The 20,628-nt window shown below is 69.1% G+C and overlaps 2 protein-coding genes across 2 annotated transcripts in view; both read right to left on the bottom strand.

Annotated features, from left to right (window-relative positions):
* Positions 1 to 845: 845 nt before the first annotated feature.
* On the bottom strand, positions 846 to 14,855 carry LOC136789379 (splicing factor, arginine/serine-rich 19-like). Its single transcript, XM_066989433.1, is given in 12 exon segments — positions 846 to 1,052; positions 1,135 to 1,263; positions 3,780 to 3,964; positions 3,967 to 4,051; positions 5,239 to 5,321; positions 5,415 to 8,040; positions 8,042 to 8,623; positions 8,933 to 9,039; positions 9,655 to 9,737; positions 10,938 to 10,992; positions 11,743 to 11,797; positions 14,610 to 14,855. Coding segments are annotated over 12 exon segments (4,416 nt in total). The 3' UTR covers positions 846 to 872.
* Positions 14,856 to 17,028: 2,173 nt separating this feature from the next.
* The window catches only part of LOC136789378 (proline-rich protein 12-like), a 35,813-nt gene continuing 32,213 nt past the window's right edge, over positions 17,029 to 20,628 (bottom strand). The window contains 4 exon segments of the mRNA XM_066989432.1: positions 17,029 to 17,303; positions 19,195 to 19,290; positions 20,300 to 20,354; positions 20,356 to 20,426. Of these exon segments, the coding sequence (XP_066845533.1) occupies positions 17,163 to 17,303; positions 19,195 to 19,290; positions 20,300 to 20,354; positions 20,356 to 20,426 (363 nt within the window). The 3' untranslated portion in view covers positions 17,029 to 17,162.

Raw genomic sequence — 20,628 nt, 5'->3', positions numbered from 1 at the left:
TTTGGTGGGGGGGGGGCTACGGGTTTTGGGGGGCCCTATAGGTTTGGGGGGGGCCCTATGGGGGTTTCAGGAGCCCCCGTGGTGGGGTGGAGCTGCCGGGGGGGGGCCCTATAGATTGGGGGCCCCATAGGGAATCGGGGGGGGGTCCCACGTGCCCCCCCTCCCCAAAAGTGGGGTCCCCAAAACAACGGAGCTCCATCGGCCAGGCGGCGCCCCCCTTAACCCCCAAATTAATGAGGCCCCCCCCCCCCAAAATTAGGGGGTCCCCCACAACCTCCCCCCCCAAATTAAGGGGTCTCCCCCCAAATTAAAGGGTGTCCCCCCCAACCTCCCCCCAAATTAAGGGGTCCCCCCGACCCCCCCGCAATTAAGGGGGGGACCCCCAACCTCCCCCCCCCAAATTAAAGGGTCTCCCCCCCCCAAATTAAAGGTTGCCCCCCCCAACCGTCCCCAAATTAAGGGGTCCCCCCCGCAGCCCCCCCCCAAATTAAGGGGTCCCCCCACAGCCCCCCCAAATTAAGGGGTCCCCCCCGACCCCCCAATTAAGGGGGGACCCCCAACTCCCCCCCCCAAATTAAGCCCCCCCCCCCCCGAAAGGCAGAGGCGGAGCCAAGTGGCTAAAGGCAGTTTATGAAGGAATTTTGGGGGGGGGGGGGGGGGGGACACATTTGGGGAGGGGGGGCTCCAAAAAGACCATGCTAAATGAGTAAAACCAAGGGGGGGGGGGGGCAAGAAAAGAAGGGGGGGCACCCCCAAAACCCCCCCCCAGCACCCCAAAAATGAGGAAGGGGGGGGGGGGGGGATGCACGCGCGCGCCCCTCCCCGAATTTTGCGGGAGCAGGGAGGTTTTGGGGGGGGGGGGGGGGCGTCGCTCAGAGGGGGGCATGGGCAGGGGGGCCCCCTTTGTCCAGGGCCCCCCAGGTCGGCGGGGGCCCCCCGGGCTCGTCGGGGCGGCGGCGGCGGCGGCGGAAGTACTTGTAGCGCTGCACGTAGGCGGCCACCAAGCGGCTCACCTTCACCGGGTTGATCTCCCCGCTGCGGCTGTGGCAGATCTGGGGGGGGGGGCGAGCGAGGGGGGGGGGTTGGGGACACCCCCTCGTGCCCCCCCCCGAAATAAACCCCCCCCCAGCTGACCTTGTGCACGGCCTTGCGCAGGATGTCCTTGTACTCGTCCTTGGAGATCTCCTTGCGCTGGTAGAAGGGCTTGATGGCCAGCTTCACCTCCTCCACCGCCCGCTCCTGCGTGTGCAGCTTCTGCAGGTACTGGGGGGGGGCGGTGTGCGGGAGGGGGTGTGGGGGGGGGGGGCAGTGCGCCTCATGGACGGGGGGGACGCGCGCCGCGGGGGGACGCTCGGGGGATAAGGGGGAGGGGGTTTGGGGGGGGGTTGGGGGGGGTTTGGGGGGGGGGGGGTTGGGGGGGTTTTGGGGGGGGGGGGTTGGGGGGGGGTTTGGGGGGGGGGTTGGGGGGGGTTTGGGGGGGGGTTGGGGGGTTTGGGGGGGGTTGGGGGGGGTTTGGGGGGGGGGGGGGGGGTTGGGGAGGGGTTGGGGGGGTTGGGGGGTTTGGGGAGGGGTTGGGGGGGGTTCAGGGGGGGGTTTGGGGGGGTTGGGGGGGGTGAGGAGGGGGTTCAGGGGGGGGTTGGGGGGGGTTGGGGAGGTTCAGAGGGGGTTTGGGGGGGGTTTGGGGGTTCAGGGGGGTTCAGAGGGGGTTTGGGGGGGTTGGGGGGGTTCAGAGGGGGTTTGGGGGGGATGGGGGTTCAGGGGGGGTTTAGGGGGGGTTTGGAGGGGGTTCAGGGGGGTTTGGGGGGGTTCGGGGGGGGTTTAGGGGGATTCAGGGGGGATTCGGGGGGGGGTTGGGGGAGTTTTGGGGGGGTTCAGGGGGGTTTGGGGGCCTTGGGGTGGGGCTGGGGGCGGGGGGGTCGGCACCCGAGGGTCACCGCCGTGGGGCGGCCGCGGTGGTGTCACCTGGAGGTGACCCCGGTACGGGGGGGGGGGGGTGCCACCACCACGGGGCGTCCCCGGGGCCACCGGGAGGCGTCACCGCCGCGCGCTGACCCCACGTCCCCCCACCCCCCCACCCCGCTGTCACCCCTACAGGACGTCCCCGCTGCTGCCACCGCCACGCGTCACCCACCCGCCGGGCGTCCCCAGCGCCACCCCAACCGCTGCCACCGCCGAACGTCCCCAACGCGGGACGTCGCCACCGTCGCCACCGGCAGTGCCACCTCCGGGTGGCCTCGTCGCCGCCAAGGGGACGTCCCCATCGCCACGGGGTGGCCTTGTCACCAACACAACACGTCCCCATCGCCACCACCACCACCACGCGCTGTCCCCGTCCCCGTCCCCGTCCCTGTCCCCGTCCCCGTCCCCGTCCCCAGGGGACACCACCGACACCATCCCTGCCACCACCACGGGACTCCCCCGTCACCAGTGTCCCCAGTGCCACCACCGAGGCTGCGTCACCTTGCCACGCGTGTCCCCGTGGCCGCCCCCGGGGACACAAAGCACGTCCCCACCACGGGACCCCGTTGCCACCCGCGTCCCACAGGTGCCACCGCCACGTGTCCCCTGTCACTGCGGGACAGCCCCGTCCCACGTCCCCGGGGGTCGCCGTGGTCCCCGGGGGACACCTCGGTCCCCGTCACCAGGAGCTGCCCCAGGTGCCACCACCCCCTGTCCCCGCGGGGCGCCCCACGTCGCTGCCCCCCTCGCCGCGGGACACCCGTGTCCCCGTCCCCAGGAGACGTCCCCGTCCCCACGTCCCCCATCACCACGGGGCACCCGCGTCCCTGCCACCACGTGTCCCACGTGCCACTGTTCTTTGTCACCGCGGGACGCCCCCGTGTCCCCACGTCCCTGTCACCGCGGGACCCCCAGTGACGTGCCCCACACGTCCCCACGTCCCCAGGACCAGGACACGTCCCACGTCCCGCCCATCCCTGTCCCCTTGGGACACCCCGTGGCCCCCCAACATGGGACACCCCCCTGGCATTGTCCCCTGCCCCCACGTCCCCATCCCCACGTCCCCACGTCCCCCAAACCACGGACACCCCAACGACATTGCCCCACGTCCTCACGACCACGGACACCCCCCCGTGTCCCCACGTCCCCCCCAACACGGGACGCCCCACTGACACGCCCCGCATCCCCACGTCCCCGTGGCCACGGGACACCCCAATGGCGCCGACCCACGTCCCCGTCCCCTTGGGACACCCCTGTCCCCACGACCACGACACGTCCCACGTCCCACGTCCCACCATTCCTGGTCCCTTTGGGACACCCCCGTGTCCCCATGGAACCCCCCGTGTCCCCACGTCCCCCTCAACGCAGGACACCCCACTGACCGGCCCCACGTCCCCACGTCCCCATCCCCACGGAACGTCCCGTGTCCCACCGATCTCTGTCCCCTTGGGACACCCCGTGTCCCCTCTCGACGCGGGACACCCCGCTGACACGCGCCACGTCCCCATGACCACGACGCGTCCCACGTCCTCATCACCACGGGACACCGCGCGTGCCCCCTTGGGTCACCCCGTGTCCCCACGTCCCGGTGACCACGGGGCAGCCCAGTGACATTGCCGCGCGTCTCCACGGCCCCATCGCCACGACACGTCCCATACTCTGCCGCTCCCTGTCCCTTCGGGCCACCCCACGTCTCCGTGTCCTCGTCCCCACCATACGCCCCGTGTCCCCATGTCCCCCTCACCACGGGACACCCCCCCGGCGTTGCCCCATCCCCACCAGATGCCCCACGTCCCCCCCCACCCCCCGCCCCTGCTGACCTTGTCGGTGTCCCCGCGCCCCTCGGAGGTGACGCTGCCGTCCCTTTTGCCACCCTCGGTGCTGGACGAGGTTCCGTAGAGGGCCCCTCCCCCGCCCGCTGGGCCCCCCCGGCCCGGGCAACCCCGTGGGGTTGGGGGGGCCGAGGGGCACCCCACCAGCGGCAGGGCCCCGTGCAGCAGGAACGGGGGGCGCGTGGGAGGCCGGGGGTGGGCGGCGGGGGCGGGGGGCTGGGGGTGCCCAGGGAGGGCGCCGGCTTGGTGTGGCTCAGGATCTGCAAGGGAAAGGGGGGGGCATAAATTGGGGGCGGGGACAGGGGGGAGGTGGGAACCCCCATCAGGGTGCTCAGGTCACCTTGGGGGCGGTCGTCACCTCCACTGGGTGCCCATCAGCACTGTTGGGTGCCTGTCACCACCATGGAGCACCCATCACCCCCACTGGGTGCCCATCACCCCCACTGGGTGCCCATCAACACCGTTGGGTGCCCTTCAACACCATTGGGTGCCCTTCAACACTATTGGGTGCCCTTCAACACCATCGGGTGCCCATCAACACCATTGGGTGCCCTTCAACACCACTGGGTGCCCATCACCTCCGTTGGGTGCCCATCAACACTGTTGGGTGCCCATCAACACCACTGGGTGCCCTTCAACACCACTGGGTGCCCATCAACACCGTTGGGTGCCCATCAACACCGTTGGGTGCCCATCACCACCACAGAGCACCCATCACCTCCATTGGGTGTCCATCACCACTTGACGCCAATGACCTCCGTTGGGTGCCCACCAATGCTGTTGGGTGCCCATCAACACTATTGGGTGCCCATCATCTCCACTGGGTTCCCATCACCTCCACTGGGTGCCCTTCAACACTGTTGGGTGCCCTTCAACGCTGTTGGGTGCCCATCAACACTGTTGGGTGCCCATCAACACTATTGGGTGCCCATCATCTCCAATGGGTTCCCATCACCTCCACTGGGTGCCCTTCAACACTGTTGGGTGCCCTTCAACGCTGTTGGGTGCCCATCAACACTGCTGGGTGCCCATCAACATCGCTGGGTGCCCATCAACATCACTGAATACCCATCACCTCTATTGGACACCCATCAACACTGTTGGGTGCCCATCACCTCCACTGGGTGCCCATCACCTCCACAGAGCACCCATCGCCCCCATTGGGTGCCCACTACCATTTGATGCCATTGAGCTCCATTGGGTGCCCATCAACACCGTTGGGTGTCCTTCAACACCACTGGGTGCCCATCAACACTGTTGGGTACCCATCAACACCATTGCGTGTCCATCAACACTGTTGGGTGCCCATCACCTCTGTTGGGCGCCCATCGCCTCCGTTGGCTGCCCCCCATCTCCGTTGTGTGCCCACCACCTCCACAGACCGCCCCGCACCCCCCAGGACCCCCGCCCCCCTGGGGCACCCCCGGTGACGCCGTGGTGTCCCCACCTGGTTGGTGGCCTGGATCAGCTCCTGCGCCTTGGCCCTGCTGGCCAGGTTGGCCTCCTCCATCTTGAAGAGCAGCGCCGTCACTGCGGGCCGACACCGTCAGCGCGCGGGGGCCGGATGGGGACGGGGACACGGGGGCGGGGCGGGGGACAACACACGCCGGGGGGGCCACCTACGTGCCAGCACGCCGCTGGTGGCGCAGTCCACGCCGCCCTGCAGGTTCCAGGCCACCGGCGCCGCCGCCGGCCCCAGCGGCCGCCCCGGCTCCTCCTTGGGCTCCGAGCGGCTGTCGGCCTCGGGCTCGGCGGGGGGGGTCGGTCGCCGCCGCCGCGGGGGGCCGCCCCCATGGCCGGGGGTCCCGCGGCGCTGCCGGCGCTGCCGGTGCCCTCCTCGGGCAGGAAGGAGACGTCGGGCGTCTTGCAGCTGCTGTCCACCGTCTGCGAGTCCGGCGTCAGCTCCCGCTCCGCCGGCGCGGCCGCGGGGACCGGTGGCGCCGCCGCCGCCGCCGTCGTCGTCGTCGTGGTCGCGGCCGGGGCGGCCCCCGCCCCCCCGCCCTTGGGGAGCTGGGGGGCGGCCGGCAGTGGGCTCTGGGGCTTGGGGCTGCCCCCCGACTTCTCGGAGCCCGACCAGGCCGGCTCGAGGGGCGCGGGGAGGCGCGGGGGGGCGCCGCCGGTGCCTTGGCTGCAGCTGTCGGCCTTGGACTTCTTGAGCGCGCCCTTGGCCTTCGCCTTCTTCCTCTTCCTCGCCTCGCCGCCCGCCTTGGCCTTGCCGCCGGCGCCCTTGGTCTTCTTCAGCCCGCCCTTGCTCTTGGTGCCCTTGGGCTTCTTGCTCTTGCCCCCCGGCTCCTTGGGGAGGGAGGGGGCTCGGCTCTGCCCCCCCGGCCTTGCCCTCGCCGCCCGCCGCCGCCTTCTCGTCCGGCTTGAGGAAGGGCGCGCGGCTCTCGGCGTCGCGGCTGAACTTGACGCCGATGGAGCCGCCGCCGCCGCCGCCGTCCTTGGCGGTGGTGGAGCTGACGCCCTCGCGGATCAGCACGGCCACCTTGGACTGCAGCTTCACCCTGCGCGCCGGGGCGCCCTTGGGCTCGCCGGGCTCCTTGGGGCCGCCCTTGGCGCGGCGCGGGGCCGGGGCCGGGGCCGGGCTCGGGGCCGCCGCCGCCTTCTCCTTCCTGGCGGCCTCGCCGGGGGCCTCCCGCGGCCGCTTCTTGTGCCTCTCGCGCCCCCCGGCCCGCTCCTCGCCGTGCCCGCGCTTCCGATCCTTCTCCTTGGCCGCCTTGGCGTCGCCGCCGCCGCCGGCCGGGCTGGGGGCCGCGGGGGGCGGCTGCCGGGGGCGGCCTCGCGGTCCGACCCCCTCGAAGCTGAGCCCCTCGGAGTCGTAGAGCACCTCGCGCTGCTGGGGGGGCTGCCGCGGCCGCCCGGCCTCGGGCGAGCCCTCGCGCCGCCCCACGGTGATGGTGCGCTTGATGGCGAAGAGGTCGGCGTCGTTCAGCTCCTGGATGGAGGGGGCACCACCGCGCCCCCCGCGCCGGGGGCCCTTCTCCGCCTTGCCCTCGTGCCGCGACGACGACGACGACGAGGCCGGGGGGTGCGAGGGGTGCGGGCGGCGGGGAGGCGGCGGGGCGGCGGGAGCGGGAGCGCGAGCGCTGCTTCTTCTTCTTCTTGCCCCCCCTCGGCGCCCCGGTGCTTGTCCTTGTGCCGCGGGCGCCGGGGGGCCGCTCGCCGCTGCCCGACCGCCGCCGCCGCCGCTTCTCCCCCGCGACCGCGACCGCCGGCCCCGCGACCAGGACCGGCGGCGCGACCGCGGCGGGACCCCCCGGCGCCGCCGCTCCTTGCTCTTGGCCGGCGCCGGGGGGTTCGGGGGGGGGGCTTGGCGCCGCCCCCCAGGAGCGCTCCCGCGACCTCTTGGCCTTCTTCCGCGAGCCGGCGCTGGCCGGGGAGCGCGGGCGGCGCTGGGCCAGGATCTTGCGGCGCAGGTCGGCGCCGCTCTTCCAGCGCGGCTCGGGCTGGCTGTCGGCGCCGAAGTCGCCCTCGTCGTCGGAGTCGGCGTGCAGGGAGAGGAAATCGTCGCCCTCGGGCAGGCGGGGGCGCGGGGGGGGCTCGGCGGGGCGCCCCCGCCCGTGGCGCCGCCGGCGCCGGCGGCGGTGCCGCGGAAGAGCCGCAGGGGGCTGTAGCGCTCGTCCTCGGGGTTGACGATCTCGCCCTCCTCGATCTCCGAGTCGCCGTCGCCGCGGCCCCACTCGCGCCGAGCGCCCCCCGGCCCGGTGCCGGCCGCCCTTGGGGGCCTGGGGGGCGCCGGAGGAGCCGGGCCCCCCCGGCGGCGGCGCGGTGCTGGGGGGGGTTTGGGGTTGCCGGCGGCCACCACCTCCAGCTTGGGGCGCCCCTCGGGCTCGGGGCGCGCGGCCGAGGCCACCACGAAGACGCGGCGGCGCGGGGGGCCTCGGGGCCTTCGTCGTCGTCCCTCCTCCTCATCGTCCTCGTCCTCCTCGGGCAGCGTGGAGTCGGCGGCTCCCGGGGGGGGTCGGGGGGTCGGGGGGGCGGCGGGGAGCCCCCCGCCCGGCGCCGGCTCGCGCTCGCAGTCCTGGCTCAGGCTGTTGTCGTCGTAGATGCCGGCCAAGGTCTCGGAGATGCGGCTGATGCTGTGCGAGACGTCGGGGCGGGCGGGGGGCTCCTCGTCCTCCTCCTCCTCGTCCTCCTCCTCCTCCTCTTCCTCCTCGTCCTCCTCCTCCTCCTCCTCTTCCTCCTCCTCCTCCTCCTCCTCCTCCTCTTCCTCCTCCTCGGGGCTGGGGCTGCTGCGGGAGGAGCTGGGGGTTGGAGCCGGTGGGCTCGAAGGGGTCGTACTTCTGGTCCTGCCCCCTCCGCCTCCTGCCCGGGGGGCGCCCGCCGCCGGCGGGGGGGTAGGCGAACTCGCCGCCCCCGGCCGCCGCCGCCGCCGCCGCCGCGTCCTCGTCGGTGGGGTGGAAGGGGTCATAAATATCCAGGGGGGGCGAGCGGGGGGCGGCGGCGGCGGCGGGGGGCGCGGCGGCGGGCTGCGAGGAGGAGCGGGAGGAAGAGGAGGAGGAGGAGGAGGAGGACGAAGAGGAGGAGGAGGAGGAGGAGGAGGAAGAGCAGTCGGCTTTCTCGGGGGGGCCCCCGCGGCGGCGCCGCCTCCTCCCGGGGGGCCGGGGGGCCCTGGGGGCGTTGCTGCCCCCCGGCCCCCCCGGCCGCCGCCACCCGGGGGCCTCGGGGCCGCCGGGGCCGGCCCGGCGGGGGGGCGCGGGGGGCGCGGCGGGTCCGGTGGGGCAGCGGCGGGGCCGGGGGGTCCCCGGGGCGTCCCCGGGGGCGTCGGGCCGGGGGGGGCCGGGGGGCTCCGGGCGCTCGCCAGCGCCGCGCCGAAGAGCCGGGCAGGCGGCCTGGGGGGGAAATGGGGGTTACGGGGGGCAGCGCAGTGTGACCCCCCCCCCCAAATGCACCACCCAACCCCCCCCCCCCGCAAAGGATCTGGCCCCACATCCCCCCGGCACCCCCTAAGCCCCCCCTGAATTACCCCCAAGGCCCCAGGACCCCCATCCCCCCCCAAAGCCCCCCCATTCTCCCCATACCCCACTGCCCCCCCCACTGCCCCCCCACCTCCCCAGTTATCCCCCCCAGACCCCCCATTCCCCCCCACCCCATTCCCCCCCCAAAGACCCCATCTCCCCCCAGCCCCCCCGCGCCCCCACCTCCTTTGGGGTCCCTCCAGGGGCGCTGGCGCCGCAGCAGCCCCGAGGCGGCGCCGTCGCCGTCCCCCAGGCGCACCTCGGCCACCAGCTCCAGCTCCTCCTCCTCGCTGCGGGGGGGGGGCGGGGGTCAGGGGGTGCAGGGGGCTGGGGACCCCCCCCCCGCACGCATGCCCCCCCCACCACCCCATGCCCCCCCCCACGCCCCCCATGGCCCCCCCACACCCCCCCTGTGCCCCCCCACGCCCCATGTGCCCCCCCCCGCCCCCACGACCCCCCATGCCCCCCCCATGCCACAACCCCCCCGACCCCCCCCACCCCCCATGACCCCCCCACGCCCCCCCCCCCCCCACGGCCCCCCACCCCCCATGACCCCCCTGTGCCCCCCCACGCCCCCCCCACCCCCCATACACCCCCCCCCACCACCACCACCCCATGACCCCCCCCCCCACCCCACGACCCCCCCATGCCCCCTCCCCCCCCCACGCCCCCCCCCACCACCCCACAGCCCCCCCACGCCCCCTACCACCACCCCATGACCCCCCCCCGCCCCCCCCACATCCCCCATGGCCCCCCCACGCCCCCCCACGCCCCCCTGTGCCCCCCCCGTGCCCCCCACATCCCCCCCACACCCCCAGTGGCCCCCCCACACCCCCCATGACCCCCCCCATGCCCCCTCCCACCACCCCACACCCCCCGCGCCCCCCCCGCGCCCCCCCGCTCACCCGGCGCCCCCCAGGTGCGCGCGCAGCGCGGCGCCGCAGCTCTGCTGCAGCAGCTCCAGGGCCCCCGGCAGCCCCTCGGGGACCTGGGGGGGGGCACAAAAATTGGGGGGGGGCACAGACTGGGGGGGGGGCACGAGGGGGCGACCCCCACAGCACCCCCACAGCACGGCGGGGGGGATGGGGTGCTCCGGGGGGAGGGGGATGCTGCTGGGGGGGACTGGGAGGGACTGGGGGGAACTGGGGGTACTGGGAGGAGCTGGGAGGGAACTGGGGGGCACTGGGAGAGACTGGGAGGGAACTGGGGGGCACTGGGAGAGACTGGGCACGCACTGAGCTGGACTGGGATCGATTGGGGATGCATTGGGGATGCACTGGGATGGACTGGGACAGACTGGGAACGTACTGGGCTGGACTGGGGAGGCACTGGGAGGGAACTGGGATGCACTGGGATAGGCTGGGACAGGTTGGGGGTGCACTGGGATGCTCCGGGCTGGACTGGGGATGCACTGGGCCAGACTGGGAAGCACTGGGATGTTCTGGGATGTTCTGGGGATACACTGGGACTGCACTGGGCCAGACTGGGAAACACTGGGCCAGACTGGGGATGCACTGGGCAAGACTGGGATGCACTGGGATGGACTGGGCCAGACTGGGATGTGCTTGGATACCCCAGAATGCACCATATTGGGATGTACTGGGATATACTGGGATGGTCCAGCAATGTACTGGGACATACTGAGATATACTGGTATGCACTGGGCTGGACTGGGGCAGACTGGGATGCACTGTATTGGGATGTACTGGGGTGTACTGGGACGCAGTGCGGCATACCAAAAGTCACTGGGACAGACTGGAGTGCAATGGGATGTACTGGGACATCCAGGAACGCGATTAAGCGTGTTAAGACATACTGGGATGAACTGGGACGGGTTGGGATGCACTGGGATTGCACTGGGACATACTGGGACTGCACTGGGACATACTGGGACTGCACTGGGACATGCTGGGACTGCACTGGGGCATACTGGGACGTATCTGGTTGGGCCGCGACGCACCGGGACATCCTGGGGTGCGCTGGGATTGCACTGGGACGTACTGGGATTGCACTGGGATGTACTGGGATTGCACTGGGACCGTACTGGGATGTACTGGGATTGCACTGGGACCGTACTGGGATGTACTGGGATTGCACTGGGACCGTACTGGGATGTGCTAGGGTTGCACTAGGCCGTACTAGGATGTACTGGGATATACTGGGACCGTACTGGGCCGCCCCCACTCACCGGGCCGCCCTCAGCGCGGGGTCCCCAGCACCATCGCTGCCGCGCCGTCCTCTTCCTCAGCGCGTCTGGGGGGGGGGGGGTGTCAGGGGGGTTGGGGGGGCTGGGGGGTCCCGGGGATGGGGGGGGGGGGGGGGGGGCCCCCCACGTTGAGGCGACGCCAGGGGACACGGGGACCCCCCTGAGGTTGGGGCGACATTTGGGGGGCTGTGGGACCCCCCCACTGGGGTGACGTTTTGGGGACCCCCCAATATTGGGGTGCCATTTGGGGGGGGGGCGCAGGGACCCCCCGTTTTGGGGTGACACCTTGGGGACCCCCCCTTACTGGGGTGCCATTTGGGGGGCGCAGGGACCCCCCCCATTTTGGGGTGACATTTTGGGGACCCCCACTATTGGGGTGCCATTGGGGGGCGCAGGGACCCCCCCATTTTGGGGACCCTTGGGGACCCCCCATTTTGGGGTGCCAGCGGGGTGCCATTTTGGGGACCCCCCCCACTACTGGGGTGCCATTTGGGGGGGGGGCGCAGGGACCCCCCCCCATTTTGGGGTGACGGGGACCTTGGGGTGCCACACAGGGACCCCCATTTTGGGGTGACATTTTGGGGACCCCCCAATATTGGGGTGCCATTTGGGGGGCACAGGGACCCCCATTTTGGGGTGACACCTTGGGGACCCCCCCCATTTTGGGGTGCCATTTGGGGGGCACCCCCCCATTTTGGGGTGCCATTTTGGGGACCCCCCCCAATATCGGGGTCCCATTTTGCCCCCCCCCCCCAGTGTCGGGGTGATTTTGGGCCCCCCCCGTTACCTGCGGGGCCGGCCCAGGCCGTCAGGGCGCCGCTGCCCAGGCGCTGCAGGGCCTCCTGGGGGGGTATTTGGGGGGGGGGGGCATTAAAGAGGGGGAGACCCCCCAAAAATGCCCCCCCCCCGCCCCCACCCCCCAGCTCCTACCAGCAGGGGGCACAGGGGGCCCTCGGGGTCCGGGGGGCCTCGCCGGGGCCCCCCTCGTCCCCGGGCCCCGCCGGCTCCTCGCGCCCCGGGGGCTTCTCCTCCTCCTCCATGGGGACGCCTGGGGGGGGGGGGGGGGGGGGGGGGTAAAAGGGGGGGGGGGGGGGGGGTAAAAGGGGGGGTGGGGGGTGCAGCGCCCCCACCCCACCGGGACCCCTCCCCCGGCCCCAAATCCCCCGTTCTGCCCCCCCGACCCCCTTGGCTGCAGCCAAATCCCCGCTTTTGTGCCCCAGAATCCCCCCACCCCACCCCAAAGTCCCTTTTCTGCCCCCAATTCCGCCTTTTATGCCCCAAATTCCACATTTCACGCCCCAAATTCCTCCTTTTTCTCCCCGTTTTTCCCTTTATACGCCCCAAATCCCCCCTTTACACCACGAATTCCCCCTCCCCACCCCGGACTCCCCCTTTCCCGCCCCAAATGTGCCGCTTTTCGCCCCAAATTCCCCCTTTCGCACTCCAAATTTCTCCTTTCACACCCAAATTCCCCCTTTTCTGCCCCAAATTTCCCCATTTATGCCCCAAATTCCCTCTTTTGCACCCCAATTTCCCCCTTTTACACCCAAATTTCCCCCTTTTACACCCAAATTTCCCCCTTTTGCACCCCAAATTCCCCATTTTCTGCCCCAAATTCCCCATTTTCTGCCCCAAATTCCCCGTTTTCTGCCCCAAACTCCCTTTTGCACCCAAATTCCCCATTTTCTGCCCCAAATTCCCCATTTTCTGCCCCAAATTCCCCATTTTCTGCCCCAAATTCCCCATTTTCTGCCCCAAACTCCCTTTTGCACCCCAAATTCCCCATTTTCTGCCCAAATTTCCACTTTTCACACCCCAAATCCCCACTTCCCGCCCCAAATCCCTTTTTTCCCCCAGATTTCTCCTTCCTCGCCCCAAATCCCCTTTTCTGCCCCCAAATCCCCCCGTTCCTCACCCCAAACCCCTTTCTCACCGAATTCCCTTTCTCACCCCAAAATCTCCTTTTCCTGACCCCCAAATCCCTCATTTTTCACCCCCAAATCCCCTTTTTCCACCCAATTCCCCCTTTTCTGCCCCAAAACTTCCCCGTGCTGCCCCAATTCCTCCTTCCGACCCCAAATCCCCCCTTTTCTGCCCCAAATTCACCCTTTCCCCAAAACAACTTCCCCCACCCCCCACCCCTGCCCCAAATCCCGCTGTTTTGCCCCAAATCCCCTCTTTGGACCCCAAACCCCCTTTCTTGCCCCAAATCTCCCCAATCTGGCGTCAAATCATTTTTTCCCTATTTTCCGCATTCCTGCCCCAAAGTCTCCCGTTCCGGCCCCAAAAACCCCCATTCTGGACCCAAATGCCCTAAATCCCCCATTCTCGCCCCAAATGCCCCACTCCCTCCTCAAATCCCCCATTCTCGCCCCAAACCTCGCGTTCCTGCCTCAAATCCCCAATTTTTCCATCAGCTCTCTCGTTCTTGCCCAAATCCCCCGTTTCTCACCCCAAACTCCTCGGTCCTGCCCCAAACCCCCCATTCTTCCCCAAAACTCCTCGTAATTGCCCCAAATCCTCCATTCTCGCCCCAAACTACCCCACTCTTAACCCCAACTCCCCATTCTTGCCCCAAACCCCCCATTCTTCCCCAAAACCCCCATTCTTCCCCAAAACCCCCATTCTTCCCCAAAACCCCCCATTCTTCACCAAAACCCCCATTCTTCACCAAAACCCCCCGTTCTTGCCCCAAATCCCCCGTTCTTGCCCCAAATCCCCCGTTCTTGCCCCAAATCCCCCTTCTTGCCCCAAATCCCCCCTTCTCCCCCCAAACCCCCCGTTCTTGCCCCAAATCCCCCGTTCTTGCCCCAAATCCCCCGTTCTTGCCCCAAATCCCCCGTTCTTGCCCCAAATCCCCCGTTCTTGCCCCAAATCCCCCCTTCTCCCCCCAAACCCCCCGTTCCCGCCCCAACCCCCCCCGTTTCGCCCCAACTCCCCCGGTTTCGCCCCAGCCCCCGCTCTGGCCCCACCCCCCCCGGGGTTTTTGCCCGAAATCCCCCGTTTTCGCCCCAAAGCCCCGCGGCCCGGGCCCGGCCGCCCCCGCCGCCATCTTACCCCGCTCCGCTGCGCCGGGGGCGGGGCCGCGCGGGGCACGCCGGGAGCGCCCCACGGGGAGGCGGGGCCCCGGAACTACAACTCCCGGCAGCCCCCGCGCGGCGCGGAGCACGGCGGGAGCAGGGGGCGGGGGCGGGCCCGCGGCGTTGCCATGGCGACGTCACACGGGGGCGAGGCGGGTGGGCGGGGCGTGCATAGCACGCGCCACGCCCCTCCTCGGTGCAGCGCGGAATTGGGTCCCCCGGAACCGGAAACCGCGGAGTTGGGTTCCGGGCCCCGAAACGGCCCCCACGGATTTGGGAACTCCAAAATTGGGGGATTCCGACCCAAAATCGGCCGCACCCCCCCGAGAGGCTCCCCGGAGATGGGAACCCCAAAATGGGGCCCCCAAATTTTGGGGCCTTTCCAGAATTCACCACGTGTGGGGCCCTGGGAATCTCCGCAGGAAGCCCCGTTCCCTTGGGGGTCCCCATTAAAGGAAGTCCCGCCCCCTTGGAGCATCTCGAGCAGGAAGTCCCGCCCACTCCAGCTGCAGTCAAACCGGAAGTCCTGTCTGCTCAGGTAGGCCCGGACAGAAAGTCCCACCCCTTTTCACACCAGAAGAGGAAGTCCCGCCCATTTTTCGCAGCAGAACAGGAAGTCCCGCCCCCTTTTCACACCAGAAGAGGAAGTCCCGCCTTCTGCGGCCATCTTGGATCCCTCCGAACAGGAAATCCCGCCCCCTTGGCCGCCCCGTGTCCATTTGGGGACGGCTCCTGAGCCGGAAGTCCCGCCCTCGCGGTCCAGGCGGCCATCTTGGATCCGGTCAGCACAGGAAGTTCCCCCGCACCCCCCGGCGGCCATCTTGCCGCCCCCCCAGCCCCAGTTCCTCCCCCACCCCTCCCCCACCCCCCATTTTCGGGTCCCTGCCCCCCCCCAATCCGAGTGCCCCATCCCACACAACCCCCCAAAACCCTTTAAAAATCCCCCCAAACTTTTTGCCCTCTACCCAAATCCTGGGTCCCCCCCAAAAATAGGTGCCCCACCCCAAACCTCTTGCCCCTTCCCCAATCCCTTTACCCCCCTCCAAACCATTTCCCCACCCCGCAAACCCCTTCCCCCCCCCAACACCCTGTGCCCCCCAAACCCTTTAACCGCCCCCAAACCTTTTGCCCCTCCCCATATCCTGTGTCCCCCCAAATCCCCGTGCCCCCCCAAACCCTGTGCCCCCTCCCCAAACCCTTTAACCCCCCCAAACCTTTTTCCCCTTCCCCAAACACTTTACCCCCTCCAAAACCATCCCCCCCCAAAAATTTATTACCCCCCAAAACCCTGTGCCCCCCAAAACCCTTTAACCCCCAAATTTTTTGCCCCCTCCCCAAACCCTGTGACCCCCTCAAATCCCCATGCCCCTCCCAAATCCCTGTGCCCCCCCAAACCCTATGCCCACCCCAAACTCCTGTGCCCCTAAAAAACCCCTGTGCCCCCCCCAAGCCCTTTACCCCCCCCAAATCCCTGTGCCCCCCCCAAACCCCCCGTGCCCCCCTCCCCCAAGAACGAGGACACTCGGGAACGATAAAAAGGTCTCGGCAACACCCACGACACGGCCCGACACGATACACCGTAGAAAAGGGGGGGGGGGGGGACACGGGGGGCACCCCAAACCCCCCCCCCCCCCCCCCCACCCCCCCGGCCCGGGGGGGTCCCAGATTGGGGCGATTTTGGGGGGAAGGGGGAGGGTGGGGGGCGACAACGCTTGAAAGGGGGGGGAGGAGGAGTTTGGGGGGGCTGGGGGCCCCCAATATATATAATAATAATTATAATAATAATTAAAAAAAAATGAAATGAAAAAAAAAAACGAGGGGGGGCGATCTGCCCTGGGGGCGGGGTAATTTTGGGGAGGGGGGTGGCAAATTGCCCCACGGAGGGGGAGGAAACTGCCCCGGGGGGAGGGGCAAATGTGCCCTGGGGGGTGGGAAAGGGGATTAACCCGGGGGGTGGGGAGGGGGCAAATGTGCCCGGGGGGGCAAATCCGGCTCGGGGGGGGAACGGGGGGGCAAATCCGGCGATACAATATGATACATAGACTTTGACCCTATACACTATGTACAACCCCCCGTGCCCCAAAACCCTGCAGGGGGCGGGGGGGCCCCTTGCACCCCCCACTCCGTTCCAGACGGGGGGGGGCAGCTTGGCAATAAATAGCTCATGGGGGGGCTCCGGGGGGGGGCGATGGTCCTTTTGGGGGCCCCCCCATCCCTTGGCATGGGGCCCCCCCTTTTCTTTTTAAGCCCCCCTTAATACTTATATACAGGACCCCCTCCCCGGGGGGGGGGCGGGCTGGTCCCAATGGAGGGGGGGCCCCCAAAAAAGGTGCCCCCCTCCCGAAATAACCCTGTGGCCGGGGTGGGGGAGTCCCAAGGTGGGGGGGCAAAGGGGACCCCGCTTTTGGGCGTCCCCCTCCCCGGAGGGGGGGACCCCGAAATTTGAGTGCCCCCCCCCCCAGCCGGAGAGACAGAGGCTACTAAATAGACATTTATACATATATATATAAATAAGGGTTCTCCGCCGGGGGCGCCCTTTTTTTTTGGGGGGGGGGTCCTCACCCAAAGCCCATGGGCCCCCCCCCCAAAAAAAGGAGGGGTCCTCGGGGGGTGGGGGACGCCCCTTTGAGGCGGGGGGGTCACAAGCGGGGACCCCAGTCCTAGAGGGGGGGCGTGTCCCGTGGCGGGGGCTGCCCCCAAAGCGGGGGGGCCGCGGGGACCCAATGGGGGTCCCGCGTGGAGGGGGGGGTGCGTGGGCTGGGGGGCGGCGTGTCCCCCCGAAGGGCGTCCCCCCCGGGGGTGTCCCCGTCCCCACCCGAAGGCTGCCCCCACCCAGGACGCGTCCCAGCCCTGGGGGTCCGTCCCCACCCCGGGGGGCACCCCCACGTCGCGGTGGGGATGCGCGGTGTCCCCAGGGGATGTCCCCACCCCCGGGGGGCCCCGCGGGGGGTCCCCGTCCGGGAAGCGCCCCCCGCTCGAGGGGCCGGCTGCGGCCTGGGGGGGGGGGGGCCAGCTCCAGCCCCAGCCCGGGGGTCCGTCCCCAGCGCCGGGCTCTGTCCCCAGTCCCGGGGGGGCCGTCCCCACGGCGGGGGGGGTGTCGGTGCCCGGGGGGGGTCCCCGCCGCGGGTCAGGCGCACTTGGTCTGGGCCTGGGCCAGGAGGTCGCTGAAGGAGTCGAAGAGGCGCTCGAGCCAGGCCTGGTTGCGCATGCACTGCTGCACCACCTCCTCCTGCCCCAGGTCCTCGTCCTGCCCCTCGATGGCCGTCGTCTGCGGGACACCGCGCGTCACAACGGGGGCGGGGGGGGACAGCGGGGAGGGAGGGCGGGGGGGTGGAGGGGGGCTAAAGGGTGGAGGTGGGGAGCAAGATGGCCGCCAAGACGGAGATGAGCAGCAAGATGGAGGTGGGCACCAAGATGGCCACGGGCGACAAGATGGCCGCCACGATGGAGGTGGTCAATGGAATGGAGATGGTCACCAAGATGGAGGTGGCCCCCACCATGGAGATGGAAAGCAAGATGGAGGTGGGCACCAAGATGGAGGTGGTCAAACAATGGAGACGGTCACCAAGATGGAGGTGGGCACCAAGATGGAGGTGAGCAGCAAGATGGCCACCAAGACAGAGATGGTCACTGCAGTGGAGATGGTCACCAAGATGGAGGTGGTCAACAAGATGGCCGCAGGGAGCGAGATGGCCAAGATGGAAGCAGTCACCACCATAGAGATGGTCACCAAGATGGAGGTAGAGAGCAAGATGGCCACCAAGATGGAGGTGGGCAACAAGATGGCCATGGGCACCAAGATGGCTGCCAAGATGGAGGTGGGCAACAAGATGGCTGCAGGGAGCAAGATGGGGCTGCCAAGATGGAAGTGGTCATCACCATGGAGATGGGAAGTAAGATGGAGGTGGGCACCAAGATGGCCACGGGCAACAAGATGGCCGCCGAAACGGAGATGGTCAATGGAATGGAGATGGCCACCAAGATGGAGATGGCCACCAAGATGGAGATGGCCACCTCCGTCTTGGTGGCCATCACCATGAAGGAGGTGGCCACCACCATGGAGATGGCCACTGTGATAGAGGTGGCTACCAAGATGGAGGTGGCCACCACCATGGAGACGGGGCCACCAAGATGCAGGTGGCCACCAAGATGTTGATGGTCACCTCCATCTTGGTGGTCACCACCATGGAATTGATGCCAGGATGGGAATGGCCACTGTGATAGAGGTGGCTACCAGGGTGGAGGTGGCCACCACCATGGGGACGGGGCCACCAAGATGGAGGTGGCCACCATTATGGTCACCAAGGTGGAAATGGTGACTGCAAAGGAGGTGGCCACCAAGATGGGGGTGGCCGCCACCATGGAGGTGGCCACCACAACAGACTCGATGCCACGATGAAGATGACCACCAACGTGAAGAGGATGGCCACCAGGGTGGGGTGAAGGGACAGCGATGGGGATGGCCACCACCACGGAGACGGCCACCAAGGTGGGGCGAGGGGACACTGAGAGCGACGGCCACCAAGATGAAGGTGGCCACCAAGATGGAAGCGGCCACCAAGGTGGTGATGGTCAACAAGATGGAGATGGCCACCAAAATGGAGTCGGTGACCAAGACAGAGGTGGCCACCAAGATGGAGATGGGCAATGAGATGAAGGTGGCCACCAAGGTGGAAAACGGCCACCAAGGTGGAAATGGCCACCAAGGTGGAAATGGCTACCAAGACGAAGGTGGCCACCGAGATGAAGGTGGCCACTGAGATGAAGGTGGCCACCATGATAACAGATGGCCACCAGAATGAGCACCGAGACGGAGGTGGCCACCACTGTGAAGACGAAGCCACCAAGGTGGAGATGATGACCGAGATGGAGGTGGCCACTAGCAGGGAGATGGCCACCAACGTGGAAGTGGCCACCAAGACGGAGGTGGCCACGAAAATAAAGGTAGCCACCACGATGGAGGTGATGACCAAGATGCAGTCGGCACCCAGGGTGGGGATGGGCACCGAGGGGAGGTGGCCACCAGGAGGGAGGAGGTGGGACCACCAGGCGGGGACACAGGGGGACAGGGGGGACACGGGGGTGACATGGGGGGGGGGGTCCCGGGGGGGGTCCCGGTTGGGGGGGGGTCCCGGGGGGTCCCGGGGGGGGGTCCGCACCTCGTCCTTGCAGCGCAGGAAGGTGTGGTACTTGTAGTGGTGCAGCGAGTGGTACAGCGTGTACAGGAAGGACTTCTCCACCTCCACCTTGAACTCCTGCCACCGGGGGGGGTCAGCGCCCCCCAGGGACCCCCCGGAACCCCTTGAGACCCCAGGGACCCCCCCCCCCCCAAAAAAAACTCTCCGGAATCTCCCCCGAGACCCCCAGGAACCTCCCCAGGGTGCCCCAGGACCCGTCTGGGGTTTTCTAGGGTGGCCCAAACCCCCCGAACCGCCCCCCCCCCCCCCAGACACCCAGAAACCGCCCAGGACCCCCTGAGACCCTCCCCAAAACCCCCCCGAAAATCCTGGAGACCCCAGGACCCCCAAGACCCTCTAAGACCCCCCCAGGACTACAGAGACCCTTCCAGGTCCCTCTAAGCCTCCCCCAGGACCCCCAAACCCCCCAGGACCCCCTCAGGACACCCCAAGACCCCCTCTCAGACCCCCTTGGGACCCCCCAGGAACACAGAGACCCTTCCAGGTCCCTCTAAGCCTCCCCCAGGACCCCCAAACCCCCGGGACCCCCTCAGGACCCCTAGGAACCCCCAAACCCCTCGGAACCCCCTCAGGACCCCCCAGGACCCCCCGAGACCCCCTAGAACCCCCCCAGACCCCCTTAGGACCCCCGCCAGGACCACAAAGACCCCTCCAGGTCCCTCTAAGCCTCCTCCAGGCCCCCAGACCCCCGGGACCCTCTCAGGACCCCTCAGGACCCCCTAGGACCCCCCAAACCCCCCAGGACCCCCAAACCCCCTCAGAACCCCCTCAGACCCCCTCAGGACCCCCAAACTCCCCGGGACCCCCTCAGACCCCCTCAGGACCCCCAAACCCCCCAGGACCCCCCAAACCCCCTCAGAACCCCCTCAGGACCCCCAAAACCCCTCGAACCCCCTCGGACCCCCTCAGGACCCCCTCAAGACCCCCCAAACCCCCCAGGACCCCCAAACCCCCTCGAACCCCCTCGGACCACCTCAGGACCCCCTCAGGACCCCCTCAGGACCCCCCAAACCCCTCAGGACCCCCTCAGGACCCCCGAGACCCCCCCCGTCCCCCCCCCCCATACCTGGGGCTTGCCCACGCTCCTCTTGACCTTGCTGAGGGTCTTGCGGTTGTAGGGCTCCCCCGGGGCGCAGCTTCACCAGCGACTCCCCCGGCTCGGCGTGCAGCTGGGGGAAGGTGTGCAGGGCCTCCTGGGGGGCCCCCGTCAGCGGGGGGGGGGGGCTCTGGGGGGGCCCCAAGCACGGGGACACCTCGGGGGGACCCCGGGGACACGGGGGGCGGGGGCGGCCTGAGAGCCCAGGGGCCCCAGCGCCTTGGGAAGGGCCCGGCCCCATAGCGACCCCCGGCCCCACACCAAGCCCCAAACCCTACAGCGAGCCCCCCAGCCCCACA

Source organism: Anser cygnoides, unplaced genomic scaffold (assembly GCF_040182565.1).
Source record: "Anser cygnoides isolate HZ-2024a breed goose unplaced genomic scaffold, Taihu_goose_T2T_genome scaffold_44_1, whole genome shotgun sequence".
NCBI lineage: Eukaryota > Metazoa > Chordata > Aves > Anseriformes > Anatidae > Anser > Anser cygnoides.
This window is presented reverse-complemented; position numbering and strand designations above follow the sequence as displayed.